The sequence below is a fragment of the Rhinoderma darwinii genome, chromosome 3 (assembly GCF_050947455.1).
Source record: "Rhinoderma darwinii isolate aRhiDar2 chromosome 3, aRhiDar2.hap1, whole genome shotgun sequence".
NCBI lineage: Eukaryota > Metazoa > Chordata > Amphibia > Anura > Rhinodermatidae > Rhinoderma > Rhinoderma darwinii.
The window spans coordinates 80,174,233-80,196,308 of NC_134689.1; the positions used below are offsets into that span (position 1 = coordinate 80,174,233).

Here is a 22,076-nt window from a genome sequence, read left to right on the forward strand (position 1 = left end):
TTACGTTTGTCTGCATCGATAAAGAATGACAATGTTTGATATATTTTTATAATCTAAATGTATGTTTTGCACAAGAATGATTACAATTTAAATTGTCAGGTTTTTTTCACAATTATGTATTCATTTGTTACAAATCTTGGCAATAGACAAACTATGTAACGGTCACTGTTTTGTAACAGACAATGTACAGTTAATAAATGGTACAGCACTTGTAAAAACTAACCATTAGATTTTTGTCATCTGGTGTTGCTATTTGAGGGGATATGATAAAAACACCGAAAAAGGCCATACTTACAAATGGACACAGCCAGGTCAGAAACGCTGATGAAGGAGAGTGAGCAGGTGCTTTAAATAGCCACTCCCACTAGTCTTGAGGGGAGTGGTGTGTGTGGTGCATGGGATGTGTAGTAAGAAATAATAAATGAATAGTGTGTGCAAGTGTAATACTAGAAGTGAAGTATAGGGGGCAGTAATGAGAAGTGCCTCAATAGAAATAAATGGATAATGGGGTGCAAGTGTGGGAAACATGGAGGGATAGTGTGTACGTCATGAGGCACAACGTGTATAGCCAGGTAGAAGCCTATTTGTGACGCCTTGATAGTTCATAGAGCGGGCTACCCTGCTTGCTATGCCAAGCAACAACACACCATGCTCTCCCAGCATCAAAGACCCGGCTGTGTCCAAGAGAAGCGAATATACGTAATAATGAAAAATACCTGGGGCATTAGTGATCATTTTGGCCAAAAGGACGCAAGCTCGCGATCCACGACAAGGATCCCCAGACTTGCGAGTCCCTAACTGGAACTGAATGTTCCTGATGCACAGACAAAACCGATAAAAACAAGGGAACATCTACAAAAACACAGAAAAAGGCCAAACTTACAAATGGACACAGCCAAGTCAGAAACGCTGATGGAGAGTGAGCAGGTGCTTTAAATAATAGCCACTCCCACTAGTCTTGAGGGGAGTGGTGTGTTTGGTGCATGGGATGTGTAGTAAGAAATAATAAATGAATACGGACCGAACATGCTCGTGTGAATCCAACCTTAGAGTGGTCAAGCTATGGAATACCCTACCCCAAGATGTGATGGCAGATACTATATCCGCATTTAAAAAAATGCTAGATACCGATTTATTCACGAATGGCATTGAGGGTTATAACCCATTCCCACCGCAGCCACTTTTTAAATGACAGAGCCCCATTTTTCAAATCTGACATGAATCACTTTATGTGGTAACTCCGGAATGCTTTTACCTATCCAAGTGATTCTGAGATTTTCTCAAGACATATTGTACTTTATGATAGTGGAAAATGTGGTCGATAAATTCAATATTTATTAGTGTAAAAACACAAATTTAGATAAAATTTTAGAAAATTAGCATTGTTCTAAATTTAAATGTATCTGCTTGTAAAACAGATAGTAATACCACACAAAATAGTCACTAGTTAACCCCTTAAGGATGCAGCCTAGTTTGGGCCTGAAGGCTCAGAGCCCTTTTTTCAAATCGGACATATTTCACTTTATGTGGTAAGAACGTCGGAATGCTTAAACCTATCCAAGCGATTCTGAAATTTTCTCGTGAGACATTGAATATATCAACCAAATTTTACCACTACTAAAAAGTCCAATGTCTCACGAGAAAATTTCAGAATCGCTTGGATAGGTTTAAGCATTCCGACGTTCTTACCACATAAAGTGAAATATGTCCGATTTGAAAAAAGGGCTCTGAGCCTTCAGGCCCAAACTAGGCTGCATCCTTAAGGGGTTAACTAGTGACTATTTTGTGTGGTATTACTATCTGTTTTACAAGCAGATTCATTTAAATTCAGAAAAATGCTATTTTTTCTTAATTCTCTAAATTTTGCAATTTTTCACAAATGAACACTGAATATATCAACCAAATTTTACCACTACTAAAAAGTCCAGTGTTCATTTGTGAAAAATTGCAAAATTTAGAGAATTAACAAAAAATAGCATTTTTCTGAATTTAAATGAATCTGCTTGTAAAACAGATGGTTCTCCCACCCAAAATAGTTACTAGTTCACATTTCCCATAAGTCTACTTTAGATTGGCATAGTTTTTTGAACATTCTTTTATTTAACACTTCAAAAGCCTTTTTTTTCTTTTTAAAGGTACATGTTCAGTTCTGAAGTGGCTTTGAGGGGCCTATGTATTAGAAATCCCTATAAAACACCCCATTTTAAAAACTAGACCCCTCAAAGTATTCAAAACAGCATTTAGAAAGTTTTTTTTTTTTTAACCCTTTAGGCATTTCACAGGCATTAAAGGAAAGTGGAGGTGAAATTTGCAAATTTCATTTTTCTTGCTGAATTTCAATTATATTCCATTTTTTTTCCGTAACACGGAAGGTTTTACCAGAGAAACACTACTAAATATGTATTGTCCAGATTCTGCAGTTTTTAGAAATGTCCCACATGTGGCTCTAATGTGCTCGTGGACTAAAATACAAGCCCCAGAAGCAAAGAAGCACCTAGTGCATTTTGGGGCCTCTTTTTTTTATTAGAATATATTTTAGGCAGCATGCCAGGTTTGAAGGTGTTGAGGTGCCAAAAAAGTAGGAATCCCCCAAAAGTCACCCCATTTTGGAAACTGCACCCCTCCAGGAATTAATTTATGGCGGTTGTTACCATTTCGACCCCACAGTTTTTTCACAGCGCATATTTGATTTGGGATGCAAAATAAAAAAAATGAAATTTTTTCCAATAAGATGTCGTTTTGGCTAAAAATGTCTTATTTTCACAAGGAATAAAATACCCCATTTTGTTGCCCAATTTGTCCTGAGTGAGGCAATACCCCATTTGTGGTGATAAACTGCAGTTTGGGCCCATGGGAGGGCTCAGAAGGAAAGGAGCACCATTTGGCCTACTGGGGATTTTCTGGTGCGAAGTCATGTATGCAGAAGCACCTGAGGTACCAGTACAGTTGAAACGCCGAAGAAGTGACCCCGTTTTAAAAACGACACCCTTAAGGCATTCATCTAGGGGTGTCGTCAAGGGATGTATGATAAATTTTAAAACACTTTCATACAGAGCCCTGGTTTTTCGGGACACGTGTCACATTGATATATTGTGTCCTCCCTTATCCCCCTCTTATAGTAGACTTTGCACCTCTTTTGACTTTTTCCCTTCTTGCTAGTTTGGGGAACTTCTCCTGGAAAGTGTTGCCCTGGTACGATGAGTGTGGCCTCGCTTCCAGAAGTACTGGGTGCCCCCCTTCTTGGTTCCTAAAGATTAGGTTCTTGATAATCACCTCTTAAAATTCCAGGAAAGATCCCGTCTGGCCTGTACATCGATGTAGCACGTACGCATTGTACAATGCCATCGGTACGATGTGTACGGCTAGCTTCTTATACCACACCGCATGTTGCTGTAGGGCTTCTGGACTTGATCTGACAATTCCACCCCACCCATGTACCTATTGTAGTCCAGGATGCAGTCTGGTTTGGGGGTCTCTGTATTGGCACCTCGTACAGGTACATGGGTACTGGTGTGGCCATGTATTGTTGTCAATACAAGGACATCTCTCTTGTACTTGATACACAATATGTTGCTGCTAGATTGTGCCCTGCTCTCACCCCTTCTGAGTGTTTGCCCAAGCAGAGTCTTAGGGAGGCCTCTCAGATTTCTTCTAACAGTGCCGCATGCCGCAGGACTTCTGGAAGCGAGGCACTTGAAGAGTGTGACGCTGGTATAAAAATTATCCAGGTAGAGGTGGTAACCCTGGTCCAGCAGTGGGTGCACCAAATCCTACACAATTTTTGCATTAACTCCCAGTAAGGGGGGGGGATTCTGGGGGCTGAATACTGGTGTCCTTCCCTTTATATATCCTAAATTTGTAGGTATACCCTGATGCCCTCTCGCACAGCTTATACATCTTCACGCCATACCTTGCCCTCTTACTCGGCAGGTACCTGCGGAATCGAAGCCTCCCTTTAAAGTGTACCAAGGACTCCTCAATACAAATACAATTCTTGGGGGTGTATGCTTTGGAAAACCGGGAACTGAAATGGTCTAATAGGGTTCTCCGTTTATACAAACGGTCAAAACTGGGGTAATCTCGGGGTGGGCACGGCTCATTATCAGTATAATGTAAGAAGCGAAGTATTGCCTCATTTTTTTTTTTTAGGTTCCAGTTCAGTTCTGAAGTTGCTTTGAGGGGCCCATATATTAGAAACCCCTATCAAACACCCCATTTTAGAAAGTAGACCCCCTCAAAGTATTCACAACAGCATATAGAAAGTTTATTAACCCTTTAGGTGTTTCACAGGAATTTAGAGCAAAGTAGAGGTGAAATGCAATTAATTTAATTTATTAGGCACCATGTCCGGTTTGAAGAGGTCTTGTGGTGCCAAAACAGTGGAAACCTCCAAAAAGTGACCCCTAGTGCCTAGGTTCCCGGCCACCGCTATTAGCGGTGGCCGCGCATGCGTAATGACATCCTCTGCGCCCTGAGCAGAGGATGTCATTTGCTCGTGAACGCGCATCTCGGCGCTTCTCGGCGCATGCGCAGAAGATGCAGTGGAAGGCACCCGTCGCAAGGAGAAGTCTGCGCTCCGCTAACGGTAAGTGTGTGTGTGTGTGTGTGTCTCTGTGTATATATGGGTGTGTGTGTGTATATGTTTTTGTGTATGTGTGTGTGTGTGTGTGTGTGTGTGTGTGTATATATGGGTGTATTTGTGTGTATGTGTATATGTTTGTATATATGTGTGTGTGTGTGTGTGTGTTTTTGTATATGTGTGTGTTTGTGTATATATGGGTGTTTGTGTACATATGTTTGTGTGTATATGTGTGTGTTTGTGTATATATGGCTGTGTTTGTGCATATGTGTATAGGTTTGTGTGTTTTTGTATACGTGTTTGTGTATATATGTGTGTGTTTGTGTATATATGGGCGTGTTTATGTATATATGGGCGTGTTTGTGTATATATGGGCATGTTTGTGTATATGTTTGTGTGTGTGTGTGTGTGTTTTTGTATATGTGTGGGTTTGTGTTTATATGGGTGTGTTTGTGTACATATGTTTGTGTGTATGTTTGTGTGTATATGTGTGTGTTTGTGTATATATGGCTGTGTTTGTGCATATGTGTATAGGTTTGTGTGTATGTTTGCGTGTGTTTTTGTATACGTGTTTGTGTATATATGGGCGTGTTTGTGTATATATGGGCGTGTTTGTGTATATGTTTGTGTGTGTATTTTTGTATATGTGTGGGTTTGTGTATATATGGGTGTTTGTGTATATGTGTGTGTATGTATGTGTTTGTGTATATGTGTGTGTTTGTGTATATATGGGTGTTTGTGTACATGTGTTTGTGTGTATGTGTTTATGTAATATATGGGTGTGTGTTTATATGTGTTTGTGTATATGTTTGTGTGTGGTTGTTTGTGTGTGTAGGTGAGTATAAGTATCGGTATTGTTCACATTGCTAACTTTTTTTTATGTTGTTGCAGATTTTGATGTACCAATTGGACTACGTCTTCGATTCGTTGGACTACTGCGTAGATCGACGTTTTTTGAAAATTTTAATAAAATGGTTAACGAGGGTTTTGTTGGGGATTTCTTATTTCAATAAAAAAAAATTGTCTTTGTGTTTTTTTTTTCAAACTTTATTAGTGCCTAGATAATGGCAGTTGGCTGATTGACAGCGTCCATTATAAAGGCGGTACTTAGTGTTAGCCGGTGCAGAGGCTAGCACTAACCACCCATTATTACCCCGGTACCCACCACCACCAGGGGTGCCGGGAAGAGCTTGGTACGATCCAGTACCCGACCATCTGTTGTGATGGTCGGGTACTGGGGCGGCCGTAGGCTGGTATTATGAGGCTGGGAAGGGCCAAAAACAGTGGACCTTCCCATCCTTGTAATGCTAGGCTGCTGCTGCTGTGTTGTATCGGGCTGGTTATAAAAATGTGGGGGACCCCAACGTCGTTTTTTTTTTAAATTTAACAATAGATGTTGGGTCACCCACATTTTTAATAACCAGCCATATTACAAGGCCGCAGCAGCCTGGCATTACACGGGTGGGAGGGGCCACTGATTTAGTACATTCCCAGGCTAATAACACTGTGTTTGTGGCTGGTTATGATAAATTGGGTGGAACCCCATGTCTTTTTAATAAAAATAATAAAAAATGACGTGGGGTCCCCCCATTTTTTATAACCAGGCTGCTGCTTGCTGCTGCTGCTGCTGCTGCTGCTGCTGCTGCTGCTGCTGCAGCAGCAGCAGCAGCAGCAGCAGCAGCAGCAGCAGCAGCAGCAGCAGCAGCAGCAGCAGCAGCAGCAGCAGCAGCAGCAGCAGCAGCAGCAGCAGCAGCAGCAGCAGCAGCAGCAGCAGCAGCAGCAGCAGCAGCAGCAGCCTAGCATTACAAGGGTGGGAAGGTCCACTGTTTTTGGCCCTTCCCAGCCTCATAATACCAGCCTGCGGCCGCCCCAGGGCCCGACCATCACAACAGATGGTCGGGTACTGGATCGTACCAAGCTCCTCCCGGCACCCCTGGTGGTGGTGGGTACCGGGGTAATAATGGTGTTTAGTGTTAGCCTCTGTACCGGCCAACACTAAGCCTCCCCTTAGTAATAAACCTTGTCACTCAGACAGCGGCCATTACTAAAGTGATAGTAATAAAACTTGAAAATAAAACACAAAGATATAGATAAAATATTTTATTGAAATAAAGCACCCCCAACACAACCCTCATTAACCATTTTATTGATGAAAAAAAAAAGCGTCATCTAAGTAGTCCTCGAAACCGACGTAGTCCAAACACCAAACCTGTAAAAAATCAAAAATATAAAAAAAAAAATGAAATAAAACATGTCGTAGGCTTAGTTTCACTTTCATGTGTGATACTGACTGTTATACCATGTATAGAAGCCTGCGGCAAAGTTGGCTCAGATACAGGGCGCCAGCAGACAGTATCAAACATACGCACATAGACATACATACAAGCATACATACATACATACATACATACATACATGCAAGCAAGCAAGCAAGCAAACATACATGCAAGCAAACATACATACATGCAAGCAAACATACATACATACATGCAAGCAAACATACATACATACAAGCAAACATACATGCAAGCAAACATACATACAAGAAAACATACATACATACATGCAAGCAAACATACATACATACATGCAAGCAAACATACATACATACATGCAAGCAAACATACATACATGCAAGCAAACATACATGCAAGCAAGCAACATACATACATGCAAGCAAGCAAACATACATACATGCAAGCAAACATACATACATACATACATGCAAGCAAACAAACATACATACATGCAAGCATGCATGCAAACATACATGCATGCAAACATACATGCATGCATGCAAACATACATGCATGCAAACATACATGCATGCATGCATGCAAACATACATGCATGCATGCAAACATACATGCATGCAAACATACATGCATGCAAACATACATGCATGCAAACATACATGCATGCAAACATACATGCATGCAAACATACATGCATGCAAACATACATGCATGCAAACATACATGCATGCAAACATACATACATGCATGCAAACATACATGCACATATACACATACATGCACATATACACATACAAACATGACAACATACATACAAGCAAACATACATACAAGCAAACATACATACATACATACAAGAAAACATACAAAAAACCTAAGTGTAAAAAAGAAAATTTATTTTGTTTCGCCAAATTCCGAGAGCCGTAACGTCTTTATTTTTCCGTCGATTAAGTGGTATGAGGGCTTATTTTTTGCGGGATAAGCTGTCGTTTTTAATAATACCATTTTGGTGTAAATGTGACGGTTTGATCACTTTTTATGGGAGATTAGGTGAACAAAAAATAGAGATTCTGGCGTTTACAATTTTGTTTTTTTTTACGGCGTTCACCGTGCGGGTTAAATAATGATATATTGTGATAGTTCAGACTTTTACGGACGCAGCGATACCAATTATGTTTATTTATTTAATTTTTTACTATGCTCTAGTGGGAAAATGGGAAAAGGGGGGTTTTTGGAACTTTTAATATTTTATTTTTTTTTTACACAAAAAAAAACAAACTTTAACTAATTTTTACATTTTTTATTAGTCCCCCTAGGGGACTTCAACCAGCGATCGTTAGATCGCTTGCACGATATACTGCAATACTAATGTAATGCAGTATATCGTGATTCTGACAGTCTCCTATGAAGCCCTGCCAGAGGCAGAGCTTCTTAGGAGTACCAAGATGGCGGACCTGGGGGACTTCGTCAGACCCCCCAGGCAGCTGTGTGAACCAACGGCTCCCCCCGATCTCGCCGCAGGGGGGCCGTTGAGACGTTACAGGGGGTCGCCCCCCTGTTTTTAGTAATTTAAATGCCGCGATCTCTATTGAACGCGGCATTTAACGGGTTAAACAAGCGGGATCGCGCTAAAGCGCGATCCCGCTCGTAACCCGGAAGTGTCGGCTGTAACACACAGCCGACAGATTCGCTCTATGGAGCGGACTCAGCCCGTGAGCCCGCTCCATATTCGTGCGCCGTATATATACGGCGGATGTCGGGAAGGGGTTAATAATAAGCAAATTTAACCCCTGAGGACGCTGCCCTGTAGTTACAGGGCTGCAGATACGCTTTGGGACGTTGCTTTACTGTGGTAACCAGACCACATTTATATTTGCTTAGGTCCCCTGTGCATGTCCAGAGTGTGGCACGTTTGTTTCTATGTGCATACAGGACATTCCAAGGAGGCTTGTTTACCTTTGCATCGCTATGGCAAGTGGTTGAGGAGCACTACTGCTACCCCTGTCTTGTGTCATATCGATTGAAAGGTTTTTCAATTTCACCTGTTTCCTGACACCTATCAGGGACCGTGGATCTGTGTGCCTACGCCTACACTCAGTACTTTTGGCATTTAGTGCCCTATTTTTAATACTATACAAATAAAACTACTTTTAACGTTTTTCTAGGCAGGACTATACATATTCTAAGAGCCATAACTTTTTATTTTTCCATCAACCGCGCGGGATAAATAACGACATCATTTTGTAGTTCAGGCCGTTACGGACGCGGCGATACCAATTATGTATAGTTTATTTGTTATTAATAATAAAGGACTGATGGAAAAAGGGGGATTTTTACTTTTATCACTTTAAAACTTATTTTCTTATTTTTACACAACTTTTTTTTACTTTATTACTTTGTTCCACTAGGGGACTTGAGGGCAGGAGGCCCTGGTCGCTATTCTAATACACTGCACTACATGCGTAGTGCAGTGTATTAAATCTGTCAGCTATTCACTGACAGCAAGCATAGTGGGTCTTGACTTTGTCAGGACCCACTAGGTTTCCGTCAATGGCGTAGCCAGAGTCCATTGTCAGGACTCTGGTTGCCATAGTAGCCATCGCCGCCCACTATTATGTAGCGGAACGTCGATTGTGGCTTAACCCGTAAGAAGCCGCGATAGCTATTGAACGCGGCTTCTAAGGGGTTATTCGGTGGGGATCTCCGCGATCGGTCCCTGCACACTGAGCTGTGATAGCCTGCTGTCGGAAACAACAGGTATCACAGCTCAAACACCCGCCTGGGAAAGATGGCACCGTGTTAACTCAGGTCAGTACTATTACTGAGCTCAGTGCGAACAATGCACTCAGCACGACGTAATAGTACTGAGCTGAGCGGGAAGGGGTTAACATTTCCCATATGTCTACTTTAGATTGGCATAGTTTTTTGATCGTCCTTTTATTTTTCTAGGACGTTACAAGGCTTAGAACTTTAGCAGCAATTTCTCACATTTTCAAGAAAATTTCAAAAGGCTATTTTTACAGGTACCAGTTTAGTTCTAAAGTGGCTTTGAGGGCCTTATATATTAGGAACCCCAATAAATCACCCCATTTTAAAAACTGCACCCTCAATGTATTCAAATCAGCATTGAGAAAGTTTCTTAACCCTTTAGGCGTTTCACAGGAAATAAAGCAAAGTAGAGGGGAAATGTACAAATTTCTTTTTTTTTTGCCGAAATTCATTTGTAATAAAAAAAATTCTGTAACACAAAAGGTTTTAACAGAGAAACGCAACTCAATATTTATTGCCCAGGTTCTGCAGTTTTTAGAAATATCCCACATGTGGCCCTAGTGCCCTAATGGACCGAAACACAGGCCACAGAAGCAAAAGAGCACCTACAAGATTTTGGGGTCTGCTTTTTTTAAAATTATATTTTAGGCACCATGTCAGGTTTGAAGAGGCCTTGTGTTGACAAAACAGTGGAAACTCCCCAAAAGTGACCCCATTTTGGAAACTACACCCCTCAAGGAATTTATCTAGGGGTATAGTTAGCATTTTGACCCCACACAGGTATTTTGCTATATTTATTGGAGTTAGTCTGTGTAAATGAAAAAACATAGACATTTTTAATATTTACAGGGAATAAAGAAGAAAATGCGCCCCAACATTTGTAAAGCATCTTCTCCCGATTACGGAAGTACCCCATATTTGGTAAACTGCTGTTTGGACTCTCAGCAGGGCTCAGAAGGGAAGGAGCGCCATTTGTATTTTGGAGCGCAGATTTTGCTGGATTGGTTTTCGGTGCCATGTCGTATTTGCAATGCCCTGGAGGGACCAAGACAGTGGAAACCCCCCAAAAGTGACCCCATTTGGGAAGCTACACCCCTCAAGGAATTTTTCTAGCTGTATAGTTAGCATTTATACCACACAGGTTTTTTTGCAGAATTTAGTTTAATTAGGCGGTGAAAATGAATATCAACATTGTTGTCCACTAAAATGTTGAATTTTTTCATTTTCACAAGGGATAAAGGAGAAAAAGTCGCCCTAAATTTGTAACGCAATCTCTCCCGAGTATGACAATACCCCACATGTGGTAATAGCCTCTTTAATTAATTTCTATTAAAAAAAAATCTGTCACCAGATTATGTACAAGATAGGGAATTTATAATGTGATCGGCGCTGTAGTGTTTTTTATTTAGAAAAACGATAATTTTTGACGGAGTTATGACCTATTTTAGATTTATGCTAATGAGTTTCTCAATGGACAACTGGGCGTGTTTTTCTATATGACCAAGTGGGCGTTGTGGAGAGAAGTGTATGACGCTGACCAATCCGTGACCAATCAGTGTCATACACTTCTCTCCATTCATTTACACAGCAGATAAGTCTTCTTACTAGTGTGCAGTCACATACTCACACACTAAAGTTACTGAAGAGTCTTGAGAGTTAATAGACATCACGTCCAACCAGGACGGGATGTCTATTCATCACTGCCGACACTTCTAACGTTTAGTGTGGGAGTTAATGACAGCAAGCGTGATTTAGGGTATGTTCACACGGCCTATTTACGGACGTAAATCGGGCGTTTTTGACCCGAATTACGCCCGAAAATAGCGCCTCCATAGCGCTGACAAACATCTGCCCATTGAAAGCAATGGGCAGACGTTTGTCTGTTCACACGAGGCGTATATTTACGCGCCGCTGTCAAAAGACGGCGCGTAAATAGACGCCCGCGTCAAAGAAGTGACCTGTCACTTCTTTGGCCGTAATTAGAGCCGTTATTCATTGACTCCAATGAATAGCAGCGCTAATTACGCCCGTAATTGACGCGGCGTTCAAGCGCCTGCACATGCCGTTACGGCTGAAACATCCCCGTAATTTCAGCCGTAACGGACCCCCGCCGTGTGAACATACCCTTACAGCGCGATCTCGTGAGATTACGCTTGCTGTCATTAACTCCCACACTAAACGTTAGAGAAGTGTCGCCAGTGATGAATAGACATCCCGTCATGGTTGGACGTGAATGTCTTAACTCTCAAGACTCTTCAGTAACTTTAGTGTGTATGTGACTGCACACTAGTAAGAACACTCTCTGCTGTGTAAATGAATAGGGAGAAGTGTATGACGCTGATTGGTCACTGATTGGTCAGCGTCATACACTTCTCTCCACAACGCCCACTTGGTCAAATAGTAAAACACGCCCAGTTGTCCATTGAGAAACTTAATAGCATAAAGCTAAAATAGGTCATAGCTCCGTCAAAAATGATAGTTTTTCTAAATAAAAAACACTGCTGTAATCTACATTACAGCGCCGATCACATCCTGTACAATATAGGCCACTTATAATGTGGTGACAGAGCCTCTTTAACCTTTGCAAGACTGATCCTTTTTTGCTTTTCCATTTTCGTTTTTCCCTCCCCGCCTTCCAAACGCCATATCTTTTTTATTTTTCAATCAATAGAGTGGTGTGAGGGCTTATTTTTTGCGGGAGGAGTTGTAGTTTCTATTGACACCATTTAAAGTACCATGTAATGTACTGGGAACCTGAAAATAAAATTCTTTGCGGGGTGAAATTGGAAAAAACGGCGATTTCTCTATTGCTTTTTGGGTTTCGTTTTTACTGCTTTCACCGTGCGGTAAAAATGACAACTTAACTTTATTCTGCGGGTCAATACGATTACGCTGATACAAAATGTATATATATTTTACTACTTTTACAAAGAAAAAATTATTCGTTTGTTTTTTACACTTTATTTTTTTACCTGCAACTCTGATTGCTGCTAGAATACATTACACTACCTAGGTAGTGTAATGTGTTCCAACTGTCAGTGTGACATCACAGTCACTCTGATAGTAAGTCTACGAGGACCAGTGATCCTCATAGGCTTCCATACATGGCAGACCCGGAGGCCGTTGTCTGGCCTCCGGGGGCCATCACAAGCATCAGCAACCCCCACAATTGCATGGGGGCTGCCGATGTGTTACAAACCCCCTAAATGCGGTGATCGCAATCAAGCGCCACATTTAACTGGTTAATTGCCAAAATCAGAGGTGATGAGCCGCTGATCGGCAACAGTGGAGTGTCAGCTGTCGGGGACAGCTGACCTCCCGGTTCCCGATGCACACTGTCTCCAACACCGACAGTGTGCATTGCGAACGACATAGACTTTCTTTCAGAGTGAGAGGACGTCAATCAGGAGGCTGGTCCTGATAGGCTTCCGTACAAGGCAGACACGGAGGCCATTACTTGGCCTCCGGTCGCCATGCTAGCCATCTGCAAACCTCATGATGTCATTGGAAATGAGCTGCTGATCGGCAACAGTGGAGTGTCAGCTGTCGGGGACAGCTGGCCTCCCGGTTCTCGGTGCACACTGTCGCTGACAGTGTGCACCGGGAACCGCGCAGTAACTGTACGTCCTGGTGCGCGAAGACACTGGCCATCCGGATGTACAGTTGCGTCGTGGTGCGCCTAGGGGGTTAATCAAGCAAGGAATGACGGGTAATTTGAGAAAGGTCCATCAGGTTCAACCTATGTCTTTTTTCAACCTTTGCATGTAACTATGTCTATACAGGAATGATGGGTAATACAGCCATCATCCCTGTTTAAAGCAGCCATTACCCCTGTATATTAACACTATCCTAACTGGATCCTTTAGGGAGGGGTGCTTGCTTACCATCTCCTCTCACATAGATTGTTTCTTCTCCTGGCGGGCAGCGTCAGAAGCGTGCTCTAGGAGACATGCCAAGAGGGCGGCACGTCTGCTAGCTTGAATAATAATACAGTGCAGCCACGCGCCCCCCATCTCAGGAGCCCGGGGCCATTGCCTGCGTCCCACCATCTCAGAAGCCCGGGGCCACTGCCTACCCCCCCCCCCCTCTAGCTAAGCTACTGATGTGAACACAACAGTTCACTGCAACACCTCAAGGTCCAAATTGGTTTTTTTAAGCAAGCCCCTATAATTTTTAAGTCTGTTTCAAAGTATTCATTAGCAGAAATAAAACAATCATGCAATGTTTGATCATTTTCAACACCGTAATCGGCCTGGAATAGCTAAGGAGCTGTGAAATAAAGCTCTAAAGACCCATAGGCAATAATCAGGCACAGATTGTAATATTATTGCATTCTCCAGTATTTTTATTTTAGAAAATTAAAAGGTATTCTGCATATATTAAAGAACAGATGCTCAGGTGGTTGTTAACATGTTACATTCTCTGCACAGGTTTGATTCCCAGAATATCAAATCCTTTAGCCATTACAGCTGCAGTAGCATCACACAGCAACATTCTGCTCATGTTCACCTTTACAATCTGACCTGCAGAATTAAGGAATAGAACCGTTACACCAATACTTAACAGTCTGGAAACATTTACTGTTTGTTACTTCATTTATTACACACATTAAAGCAGGGTGAAATCTTCATTTTACATGTAACTTACCACCGGACCTCTACCCAATAAAAAATAAATAAATAATAAAACTTTGTTTTATTCGGATCCCCACCATTTCATCCATAGTGAGATCACATGACTGCGGTGGACAATCTCTACCACTTGCAGTAACTTTGTCCACAGTGATAACATTACTTCTCCGTGCATATTTGACCCAATAATACATGCTGGAGTAAAACTAATAGACCTGTAATAAGCTACTATGGATTTATTAAAGGGGTTGGAAACCGTACATAAAAGCACCTACTCATATAATGTGACCAGAACCGTCCATCAGCGCCCTCCATGGCAAGAATAAGTGTTATTCAATGGAGGCCGCTGATGTACAAGTCTAGAGACATGGCCACATTGAGCAAACAAGGAATACTTGAGTTCCCTTCCAAAAGTCTGTGAACGTAGCTTTTAGGCCTAATTCACACGATCGTGATCGGTCCGTGATATACGGTCTGCATGTCGGCCACATTTCCCGGACCAAACACAGTGAAAAGAGCCGGGCTCTCAGCATCATAGTTATGTATGACGCTAGGTGTCCCTGCCTCCCCGTGGAACTACAGTCCTGTACTGAAAACATGATTACAGTACGGGACAGTTTTCCACAGCGAGGCAGTGACTGCTAGCGTCGTACATAACTATGATACTAGTAGTGTTCCTCCCTGCACTGTTTGGTCCGGGAAATACTGCCGACATGCGGACCGTATATGACGGACCGAACACGGTCATGTGAATAAGTCTCCCTTTGTAGTATGCAATGTTCAATGCTATATCAAAGTGAAGTGCCACTATAGACGACATACTTTCCAAATTTCTACATTTTATATTTGGTGACTATCTTCTAGGGCTGGGCAATTAATCGAAAAAAACAAAAACTAAACTGAAATTCATCTATGTCGTCTTGCGAATTTCAGCTCTCAATTATTTTTTCCTGGTTTAAACTGTATCTGCAGGACACAGATACAGTTGAATCCAAGGGTAGAGCAGACGACCTGCCCTACCATTCACTATCTATTGCCGGATGTGAGGCGGACACGTAATCGCGCCTGTCTGCACTGTGCCGCACAGACGTGCGGAGCAGAGAGATCTCTTCCACTCGTCGTTAGAACGGGGTTCAGTGAGAATGTATATTATTATTTTTTATCAGACACTATTGCAGCTACTGGGAACTTTATACTGTGTGCAGGGCAGCTGTACGGGCATTTTACGGTGTGGAGGGCAGTTATGGGGGCATTTTACTGTGTGGGGGCAGCTATAGAGCATTATACTATGTGGGGAGCACTATGGGGCAATATACTTTGTCAGGGGGTATATTATAGACAGTAGTATACAGCATTCTCAGGGGATAAATATGAATTCAACGGCGCAGCATGTAAATAGGGGTGTTGGCTTAATATTCATTACTCTTAATCAGGGTTACTTATTCAATTAATCATGATTTTGATTTAGGTAATAATTGCCCAGCCGTACTATTTCATTACTTTAGAGTGGCTCTCACTACTTAAATGATATGTCCCATTTGAATAACCCTTCCTTAAAATCAACAGCTGATTGAAAAACGTAGGGGCACCGGTACTTGGGTTAGCGGCTGCCAAGTCACTGGGTTTGCTACTTCAGCTCAGCTATGTTAATTTGAATGGACATCTCTGTTTTAGGTACAGGCGCAAAGGCATTACTGCGCCAAAGCCCCATTCTGCTTATCGGTGGGGTCAGAGGTTTGGAAAGTTAGACCATCAAAGTAAATCCTTGAAGACTTATAACAAGCATGCTATTGGCTGTCTACAGGTCCTACCAACACTTTATTTGTATTGTAATTTTGTCTTTTATGAAGACCCAGGATCGATTTGCTATATAGGCATGACTGTGTGTGCCCAACATATACTGTAAATACCGAATACCTGCATTAGAGGATACTGAAAGATAGTGAATACAGCAAAAAAAGGTAATGAACATGAATACCAAAGATGAAAGATTTTTCATCTACTGATTATTAGGCAACGGTGGAGATACATTTTAAGGCTATGTTCGCATGCAGCAGAATCTGCAAATATAATTCAGTGCCATGCATGTGAATGGGGTTTAACAAAAAAACATACATGCTGTGGAAGACATCCGCGCAGATTTGAGTACATTCTCCAGATTTTCAAAACCGCAACACGCTTTATCTGCTGCGGATTTCACCCGCTGGTATCTCTAAGTGAGAACTTACTGAACTCTTCTAGGATTTTCATTGCTGTTGTGAGTGTTGCAAGCCACCTGCCTCTCCCACTATTGAAGAAGGTGGGGGGGGGGGGGTTTGCTTGGATTGGGGGGTATATGAGCTGTGCTCGCCCTTGCAGCAAAGTTCTAATGGGGTATTCCCATCTCAGAGATGTATGGCGTATCCATAAGCCATAAATTTCTGATAGATGCAGGTCCCAGCTCTGTGACCCACACCAATCTCAAGATCGGGGATCTCTCAGAGCGGTCTGGTAAAATGGCCGTTAATCACTACACACAGAGGTGGAATCGGTACAGAGATGGTCGGGGTTCCGGAAACATATGAACTAGCTGTTTCTGTTATGCTCATAGAAGTGAATGGGAGTTACAGAAACCGCATAGCACAGGGATCTTAGCGGTTTCCGTAATCCCAGCCACTTGCCACCTGGATGTGGTAGCCATCTCGCCAGGCAGGGAAAGGGTCCAGGGACCCCTGATTTCCAGACAGATGCGGGTCCCAGCTCTGGTACCTATCAGACATTTACGGCATACCTATGGATCTCCGAGATAGGAGTTCTTCTTTAAAACCTTGCGGCAATGGTGAGCACAGCTCAAATACCCCCCCAACTCCAATAGAAGCAGGTGGCTTAGAGAAGTGTTACTGTGGGGGTAACTGGGTGGGCTTTTGCTGATGTGCCTACTCTGTAAGCACGTCAGCTCGCATCTTAATACCCTAGCAACAGCAATGAAAATCCTATAAGAGCGCAGTTAGTACTCACTTAGACATACCAATGGGTGAAATCCACGCCAGAGAGGGCACGCTTGCGGATTTGAAAATATATGATAAGAGTACCCCTTTAATCCCACTGTGTATTTTTGCTCAGGGTGAGAAGATACTCCTACTACTGGAGGGGTCAGTATAGGAATTTGTAAAGAGGGAATTTTGACCATTTCTGAAGGTTTATAATGGCCTCGGGAGAGAGGTAAGGGGGATTATACACTTGTGTGTACTGTGTTTACGGTGTATGGGGAGAATACATAACGGCTTTCATGTGTTTCCACCATAAAGTCACTATTACATGAAAGGCTGCATGCTTTACCACTTTATAAAAATTAAATGGGGGTTCATAAAATAGCCACCTGCTCTACTGCTACATTATAATGGTAGAGCAGGCAGCCGTTTTATGTGTTGCCTCCAAAAAAATCTAAATAATTATTTTATAAAAATGTAGACAAGTTTAAGTGTCTGTGACTGCATCCGTTTTATCTTCAAAGGATAATTTTTCCCTTTTAAATCTGTATTTGTGCCTTATTTTAACAGTTTAATAATATTTATTTTGTTTTAATAGTGATACAATGACGTGATCTATTTTATGATTCTTATTATATTTTGTTAACCTTTATAGTTGTTGGCTTACTTGGTTGGAACTTCTTGTCACTAGGAGGTACATAGCTTGGAACGATTTAGAAAGACGGATATACAACGCATTCAGAAAGTTTTCAGACCCTTTCACTTTTTTCACATTTTGTTATGTTTTGTTGTACTAAAATAAAGAAATATTCAAGTTTTTCCCCATCATTCTGCACGCAATACCCCATAATGACATGGTGAAAACAGAATGTTAGTAATATTTGCTAATTTATTGAAAAGGAAAAACGAAAATATTGCATTGACATTTGTATTCAGACCCTTTACACAGTACTTAGTTGAAGCACCTTTGGCAGAGATAACAGCCCCCAGTCTTCTCGGGTATGATGCCACAAGGTTTGCACACTTGGATTTGGAGATTTTCAGCCATTCTTCTCTGCAGATCCTCTCAAGCTCTGTCAGGTTGGCGACCGTCGGTGGACAAGTTCGATTGGGTTCAAGTCAGGGCTCTGGCTGGGCCACTCAAGGACCTTCACAGAGTTGTCCCTAAGATACTCCTGTGTTGTCTTGTCTGTTTGCTTAGGGTCATTGTCTTGTTGGAAGGTGAACCTTCAACCCAGTCTTCGGTCCAGAGCACTCTGGATCAGGTTTTCATTAAGAATATCTCTATTTCTTTGAATATTATGCCATTGATCTCAAAAACTAGAGCGAAGGTGCTTATGTGGTGTAAACTCCCTCTATCAAGGAGCGACAGAATCTCTTGTTAAAATGATCTTGCTTCCCTAATTTTTATATGTATTATCATCTCGCCCGATATAAATCAATATTAAGATCTTTAAGTTGCTAGAATTATTATTGATCTCATTTGTGGCACGTAAAGCGCTAGGATCAAATAGAAGTACTTATGGATTAGGGTAATAGAGGGAACCCTCCCTTGTATGCAGGGTTACATTTTGGCCGCTCAACTTCAATTTGTGATGAGCTGGCAGAACTCTCCCATTCTTAATATTCTACCGGATAATGCGGTCCGAACTGTGCGTAATATTTTTGAGCTCCTGGAATCCGGGCAACTCTACCATGGGTGGTTTAAGTAACTCCATATTAGTAGCTTACTCTCTAAAAGTTGGGTGAATTTTAAGAGGTTGTGCGGGATTAGAGGGGCCGTGTCTTTTACTCCAATTTGGAATATTTATAACTATAAACAATTTATGACAATTTATGATTATAGTTTTGGGAAAGAGTAGTGGTGGGACTCGCACTGGTGGGACACATTTTTAAGGAAGGGCAACTCATTTCTTTTGAGGATTTACAATACCGGGTAAATAATAAATTTGGCTATAGGCATTATACATTTTGGCACGCTAGCACTAAAACCGTGGACAATTTGTGCGGGACTCAAAAGCACTTTGCTCTAGAATGTATTCTTAAGATGAATGCAGTTAATACTTCACTTTCAAGTAAATATAAAATAATTATACGTTTATATTCACGTAACACTTTTTACACAAGTCAGAGGTTTTGGAATAGGGATTTAGGCCCAATAAGTCAAAAGAAAGGGGTGAATATTTATAAGAATGGGAAGATCTCGGTGCAAATCATTAAACGGTTCCGTTTAATATCACGCTTCGTCTGTATTAAACTCCTTTATCCTATAAAATGGGCTTAACGGATGCAAAATGCCATAGATGTCAATACTCTTTCGCTGATTTTTTGCATATGGTATAGGAATGCCCAGTTAGCGCTTCAGAATTGTACAGTCGAATTGTCAATGATGGAGTTCTCGCAAACGAAAATTCGGCTTATCTTGAGAGTTTTTCTACTCGCTAAATTAGTTATTGAAAAGAAATGGATGGCAGACTTCTCCCTATATTTTGTAATGGAGAAGTATTGTTCTTAAAATCAAAACCTATGAAAAAATAAGATCTAAAAAGGTGAACCAATCACATAAATGGGAGGAGCTTTGGTGTCTCTGGAACTGATGTGAAGTTACATAGTTACATAGTTAGTACGGCTGAAAAAAGACACATGTCCATCAAGTTTAACCAAGGGACGGGAAAAGGGAAGGAAAAATTTCTACACATAGGAGTTAATACTTTTTTGTTCTAGGAAATGATCTAACCCTTTTTTAAAGCCATCTACTTTCCCTGCTGTGACCAGCTCCTGCGGTAGGCTATTCCATAGATTCACAGTTCTCACAGTAAAGAAGGCTTGTCGCCTCTGCAGGTTGAACCTTTTTTTCTCCAGATGGAGGGAGTGCCCCCTTGTTTTTTGAGTGGAGAGGGTATTGGTTTTTTTTTGCTTTCTTTCTCTGGATCTGGAGTTGTGGGGGTGGGAATGCGTAGGGTATTGTTTGGTTATTTTGCATTGTATTCTTTTGTGGCTGTAATGCAATAAGTTGCTGTATTAAAAAATAAATAGAATATCTCTGTACTTTGCTCCATTCATCTTTCCCTCCACCCTGCCCAGTCTCCCTGTCCCAGCCACTGAAAAACACACCCACAGCATGATGCTACCACCACAATGCTTCACTGTAGGGATGGTATTGAGCAGGTGATGAGCAGTGCCTGGTGTCCCCCAGTCAAGACACTTAAAATTGAGGCCAGAAAGTTAAATCTCGGTTTTATCTGACCACAGAATCTTGTTTCTCACAGTCTTAGTCCTTTAGGTGCCACTTTGGTGGAGTGCTGCAGTGCCGGTTGACCTTCTGAAAGTTTCTCCCATCTCTTTGGAGCTCAGGCAGAGTGACCAATGGGTTCTTGGTCACTCCTCTTACCAAGGTCCTTCTCCCCCGATTACTTCGTTTGGTGGGCCAGCTCTAGGAAGAGTTCTGGTTATTCCAAACTTCTTCCATTTAAGAATTATGCAGGCCACTGTGCTCCTGGGAACTTTCCGTGCAGCAGAATTTTTTTTTGTACCCTTCTCCAGATCTGTGCCTTCACACAATCCTGTCTCTGAGTTTTACAGGCAGTTCTTTCCTCCTCATGGCTTGATTTTTGCTCTGATATGCACAGTCAGCTGTGAGACCTTATATAGACAGGGGTGTGTCTTTCAAAATCATGTCCAATCAAATGAATTTACCACTGGTGGACTCCAATCAAGGAGTAGAAATACTGCAAAGATGATCTAGAGAAATGGGACGCCCCAGACATAAAAACATAGCAAAGGGTCTGAATACTTATGTCCGTGAGAAATTTCAGTTTTTCATTTTTAATAAATTTGCACAAATTTCTAAAATTCTGTTTTCATTATGAGGTATTAAATGCAGATAGATGGGGAAAAACGTGAATTTTTTTTATTTTAGCACCAGGCCTCAACATAACAAAATGTGAAAGGGTCTGAAGACTTTACGAATACACTATATACTTTTTTTCTTTCAATCAGTAGTGTGAAATAGCAATTAGCGTAATTGCCTAAGATTTTGAACTTTATAATAACAGCATGTACTTACCGGTTTGTCTGTCCTTTTCCACACAGTAACAGTTATCATAGAACTCTGTGAAGATGGTAGCCAATTCATAGAGGTAATCACATAGTGTGTGCAGCAAAAGATCATCTAAGATCTTCTGTAGAATCTCAGGGAACCTGAGGAGGCATTTGCCCAGTTTCCACTCCTTCTCATGCTGTAAATTTATCGCTGTTTCCTGAGCTGCTTTGCGCAGTTGTTCATCGTTAATATTTGCCAACCTCGCAATAGACCTGATCGAAAAAATAAATAAATAAATAATATACACATATTCATTCCTTTTACTGCCGAGAAAATGTTGCATTACTTGGTGCAACCACGTAACAAATAGCCAAGCAGCGTTCTCCAGATTGGGAGCCACCGTTTCCAGAGGTTCATGAGACAGCCCCTTTAACAATGTGTAAAGTGATTAGAAAGAGACAGTAAATTTATTATATATAATGGAACACAATATTCCACCATAAATATACTTCACTTCATAATAATGAACATGCATAGTTACATAGATTGAAAATAATTGGACAAACATGTCCATTAAGTTCAACCTCTCTCGATCAATTACACTTCATTCATTGCTGGATTAGTTTATAACGCTTAAATAAAGTTATTTAATAAAATAATCATCTAGCCTTTTTTAAATGCTGACATAGTATCTGCCATTACTACCTCTTGGGGTAGGACATTCCATAGTTTGACTACACTAACGTTACAGAACACTTCCCTATATTGAGGGAAAATGCCTTTCTTCCACATGCAATGAATGTCCCCATGTTCTTTGTAAAGTCCTTGGAA

The 22,076-nt window shown here is 41.4% G+C and overlaps 1 protein-coding gene across 3 annotated transcripts in view; it reads right to left on the reverse strand.

Moving 5' to 3' along the window:
* Positions 1-13,919: 13,919 nt before the first annotated feature.
* The window catches only part of RARS1 (arginyl-tRNA synthetase 1), a 91,412-nt gene continuing 83,255 nt past the window's right edge, over positions 13,920-22,076 (reverse strand). For all 3 annotated transcript variants that reach the window (XM_075856416.1, XM_075856418.1, XM_075856417.1), the window contains 2 exons: positions 21,270-21,517; positions 13,920-14,126 (listed from right to left, as the gene is read on the reverse strand). In XM_075856416.1, the coding sequence (XP_075712531.1) occupies positions 14,017-14,126; positions 21,270-21,517 (358 nt within the window). In that variant the 3' untranslated portion in view covers positions 13,920-14,016. The remainder of the gene's footprint in view (positions 14,127-21,269; positions 21,518-22,076) is intronic.